The sequence below is a fragment of the Palaemon carinicauda genome, chromosome 26, assembly GCF_036898095.1.
Source record: "Palaemon carinicauda isolate YSFRI2023 chromosome 26, ASM3689809v2, whole genome shotgun sequence".
Lineage (NCBI taxonomy): Eukaryota > Metazoa > Arthropoda > Malacostraca > Decapoda > Palaemonidae > Palaemon > Palaemon carinicauda.
The window spans coordinates 68,659,917-68,664,916 of record NC_090750.1 but is presented as its reverse complement, the minus strand read 5'-3'; the positions used below and the strand labels follow the sequence as shown (position 1 = coordinate 68,664,916).

The window sequence follows — 5,000 nt, the reverse complement described above, 5'->3', positions numbered from 1 at the left end:
CCTTTTCTTAGATCAGCATAACTAAACCTAATATCAAAACAATATAAAAAAACTACCCATGTTTAAATCTTTTCTTAATTAACTTTGAAATCCGTTTCACTTATCACTAAATCTATCTACAAAGAAAATGCATTTCGCAATTAACTTGTAGTTTTTAAGTTAATACTTGAACACAATGATTTTATACTTAGAGAACTGACATCTTAGACATATATATATTTATAAAAAAATGCCTATTTATTGCATGGCTTTCTATAACAAAGGTATTGCACAGCATGAACTAGTTCCTACTAACTTCCAAAAACTTTTATCGTGATATATGAGGTGTATGAAATTTAAAATATTCATATACTCTAGTCTACAGTAACTTTAAAGAAAATATATGAAAAAAAAATTAAGAATGGCTTTATTAAGATAAAAAAGTAATGCATAATTAATTCAATATTTTAGTGTTTTTGTATAAAATGAAATTGCATTGATTTCAGTTTTTGTCTTCTGTGTCTTAATAGTAGGATACTTTGTTTTCTACCCTCATTATAAACGGTGACTTCTTTCCTCAGCCACCCCGTGCTATTATGAGCTTCATGGTGAGGTACAAGCCTGATGAACAGCCTTTCCTCAAACCACACCACGACACTTCGACCTACACTATAAACGTTGGACTCAACAGACCAGGAATTGACTTCCAGGTTTGTGGATTACATACACGATGATGTCTTTGATTTCTATTTGTTTTGATATGGAAACTATCTTCAAATTTTATTACCCGGGAATAGTTATTGAAGAGTATCATGCGGGTTGAAACTGTCATACTAATAATTATCGAATCAAGATTATTTTTAACGAGGGAATTTATCTTATAAATTCCATCTGTTTAAATTTGTTTGTTGACTCCTTTCAATAGCTTTAAAAAGGAAATATCTCAAAAGATAAATTATTGCTATGAAAGATTTTCTCTAGCAACTTTTCAGTGCAGTCCATACATCAACTTGGGTTAATTGATTGATTGATTTGAAGTTCTCTGGCATCCTGAACAACTTGGGTTAAAAGCGTTTGACAATCGTGGACTGGATAATCAAATTGTTATTTGATTGATCGATAAGTTATCAGAACTGGTTTAATTTATGCGCTATTGCAGGGCGGAGGCTGCAGATTCGTGCGATACAACTGCTCCGTGACAAACACCAGAGTGGGCTGGGTGTTGATGCACCCAGGAAGACTGACTCACTTACACGAAGGTCTTTACGTCACAGGAGGAACGAGATATATCATCGTCACCTTTATTGATCCTTAGATGAAGTAATAAGTGTGTTGTTACTCAAGAACTCTCGCACAATGTCTTTATGATACAGCATCGATGTTTAGATTTCAATGAGATTGAAACATGAGGGTTTTATATTTCATATTTTCAAGACTTTCTGTCCATTGTACTTTTTTTAAAGCTATTGATCTTAATACACGTGATTTCAATAATTGCGAGTATATTGCAGTTTCTTATGTGATATATTTTATTTTGAATTGTTATTGTTTGTATATAATAAACTTTTTAAACATATTTTTTTTCTAGTTAATTGGAACACCTGATGAGCTTGAGAGAAATCTTATAGATCAGTATATACATACACTGAGTTCTCAAAATAATTTTTTTATAAATAATTTGTAAGAATAATTATCTTTTTCTCATTTTCAGGATAGTATCACATGTCAACACATACACAAACACATTTATGTATTTATGTAGCCTATGTATGCCCTGATCAATGAACTGATGGGTAGGGTACTTGAAAAATTAAAATTCCAGTGAAGGACATTTTGATTTTATCCGAAAAACCATAGGGTCAATACCCTGTTTTTATGAAATAATCATACTTGATTACAAAATGTTTTACATTATTTAATGGCTGTTGCTTGCTTGAACTTTTTTTAGCCGCACCAACATAAATAGGACTTTTTTTTTTAATCCACATATAATAACGTATGGAATTCTATCGCCAAGTTTTGGAGCACTACCGGCATCTCTTTTTCTTAATTTGATGGCTAGTTCATTGTGAATTTGTTTTCCTTTATATTCCTCTACTTTTTTTGTTAATTCCTTTTTAATAAATAATTGAGAAATGTCAATCTCGTTACAAAGTAATTTTGATATGGTTTGTTTGACAAAAGTAAGGGCTTCTGTTGGGTTTCTATCAATTAAGATTTTTTTCAGGCAAGTATTTATGACCTTAGCCACGAGTGGGCAATTGTCCGAAAAACCATAGGGTCAATACCCTGTTTTTATGAAATAATCATACTTGATTACAAAATGTTTTACATTATTTAATGGCTGTTGCTTGCTTGAACTTTTTTTACCGTCACCAACATGAACAAAGGTTAGCTGTTTATAGAAAAGTTGTAATCGCAATCATAATAGTGTAATGATTTTTAGGATTGTCGTTATAATGTATTTTCGTATCCATTTAATTACATTATTATTGTTATCGTTCATTTTTTTCGTTTCTTTTGAAATCAAGATTTTTATACCGACGACAAGGCTCTTTATAGTTTATATATGACATATCTGTTTATGACGTTGTTACTGTTTTAAGAATGATTTATTGTTAATTTGTTCTCATCATTTATTTATTTCCTCATTTTTTTTCCTCACTGGGCTATTTTTCCCTACTTGGAGCCCTTGGGCTTATAGCATCTTGCTTCTCCAACTAGGGTTGTAGCTTGGCTAGTAATAATAATAATAATAATAATAATAATAATAATATAGTGGCTTATTGTTACGCAACCTAAAGATTTAAGACACTCTAATTGTGGAAACTGATTCAGCGCCAGTTGGTTACGGGCTGCCTATGGCAAGAGGCCGTGTCTTACACAATGGTAAGGCAATCTCTCACACACGCCATCTGGAGACGGTCGTTAGAACTTTCTTAACAATTGGTTAACAGCTTGTGAAGGGTGCAGGTAAGGAACCCAGGCCGTTCTTTTTCCCAGCCGGAAAATGTACTGCCAGCTCTAAAGACTATATAACTAAGGAAGATAGGAAGGCTCAAAATACGAATGCTAATATATTAGTTGCCAACTCCAAAGTGAATATAATAGTTTGGCGGCTCAGTGTTCAGATGGCGTAGTAGGTATATCGCATTATTATTATTATTATTATTATTATTATTATTATTACTTGCTAAGCTACAACCCTTGTTGGAAAAGCATACTCTTTGCACTCACCAAGAGAGATTAGTTCACCAAACTTTCAACTGGGCTCCACAAAGAACTAGAAGAGTTGGAAAACAAAGTTCTACATGGCTGAGAACTATAAAGTGTGAAGAGGGAGATGACGAGTGGAGAATTATTGATTTAAAAGCTCATAATAGAGACGACTGGCGAAATCTAAGAGAGGACCTTTGCGTCAATAATGGTAGGAGGAGATGAGGATGAGGAGGATAACTCATTAGGTGATTGAGCTAACTGGATGCCCTAGTAAGGCAACATTTTCCTATGCCAGCAAAACGTGTCAACTCAAGAAACTGAGGATTTTTTTAATGTTATAATTGGTAGAATTTGGCAATATTTCAGATGCTCAAAGAATGTACTGTACATAATAAACAAATTGCGTGGGTTCCACAGTGGCTGATTCGGTTTAGGTTTTAAAGAATTTATATTGGTGTTTCATAACCAGTATAATCTTCATGTTGTTGTAGACAATATCCATAGAATATTGGTTGTAAATGGCCTGGCCCTTATGGAACGTAAACTGCGGCATGGCCAAAAAAAATTCGTTTTAACAATGGGCCGATTAAGTTTTCAAAGTAAAAACGTGAGAATGATGTCGTCGTCTTAAATCTTAGTTATTTAAAATTACCTTACCACCAGCCACACGAGGGAACGAGTTGGTGGTGGGGGGGGGGGGGGGTCTAAGATATCCATTTCATTTTTATTTCTAGGATTTAGATTGTGACAGTCGTTCTATTGCAATATCTCTTGCCAACATGCTTAGAGTTACTTGCTGATTTTCCATGGTCTCTCAGGCATGTCTTCGTGAAGTAACGTAAAATGTTTATGAATAATGCTATTTTTAGTTTACCCAGATGTGATTATACTTCAAGTGTGTCAGCTCGAAGCATTAGTGTGTTTGGTCGCAAGAGCTTGCTTGCTTGTATGTGCATGCGAAGGCGTGTTTATAGGCATTGGAGTACACCCATTTATTGATAGGCGTTAACACTGGTTGTTCATTGAGGTGGTTTTAATGAATTGGAAGTTTAACGCTTTTTATTGAACACATTAGATCTTAATTATCTACTCGTTGGTATAAATGAAAATTATCTCTCTCTCTCTCTCTCTCTCTCTCTCTCTCTCTCTCTCTCTCTCTCTCTCTCTCTCTCTCTCTCTCTCTCTGGTCATTTTGAATTATGTTGATACCTTTAAGAGACTGATTTTTTAACCTATAATCGAATTAATTTAGTATAGTTAGAATTAATATATTTTGTTAAAGTATTTAGCATTGAGTAGGTGGTATTACAGGTACAAGTCTTTTGCTAACAGGAGAGAGAGAGAGAGAGAGAGAGAGAGAGAGAGAGAGAGAGAGAGAGAGAGAGAGAGAGAGAGAGAATTATATTATAAACAAAATTTTCCATTTTCCATTTCGTCTTCCATCATGTATTAACTGAACAATTTTGAAGAATTCCATAACATTAGCATAGCTCATTGTAAAGACCTTATTGAAACCTTTATATTTTATTAAATCATAATTTTTTTCTGAACACTAGATCGCATGATATTAAAGTATATTTAAATACATGAAGTATGGAGCCTTCTAGTTAATAGTTCATACGCTTTCATACGTGTTAATACGTTACCTTGATTGATCACTTTTGTATATCAAAACATTCTCTCTCTCTCTCTCTCTCTCTCTCTCTCTCTCTCTCTCTCTCTCTCTCTCTCTCTCTCTCTCTCTCTCTCTCTCTCTCTCTGACCATATTCCAAAAGTTGCATAGCAAACTCTTACCTTGTTT

The 5,000-nt window shown here is 33.7% G+C and overlaps 1 protein-coding gene across 1 annotated transcript in view; it reads left to right on the top strand.

Moving 5' to 3' along the window:
- LOC137619570 (procollagen-lysine,2-oxoglutarate 5-dioxygenase 2-like) overlaps positions 1–1,498 on the top strand; it is a 21,046-nt gene extending 19,548 nt beyond the window's left edge. Inside the window, exons 12-13 of the mRNA XM_068349710.1 lie at positions 561–689; positions 1,139–1,498. Coding sequence (XP_068205811.1) covers positions 561–689; positions 1,139–1,294 — 285 coding nt within the window. The 3' untranslated portion in view covers positions 1,295–1,498. The remainder of the gene's footprint in view (positions 1–560; positions 690–1,138) is intronic.
- Positions 1,499–5,000: the final 3,502 nt, after the last annotated feature.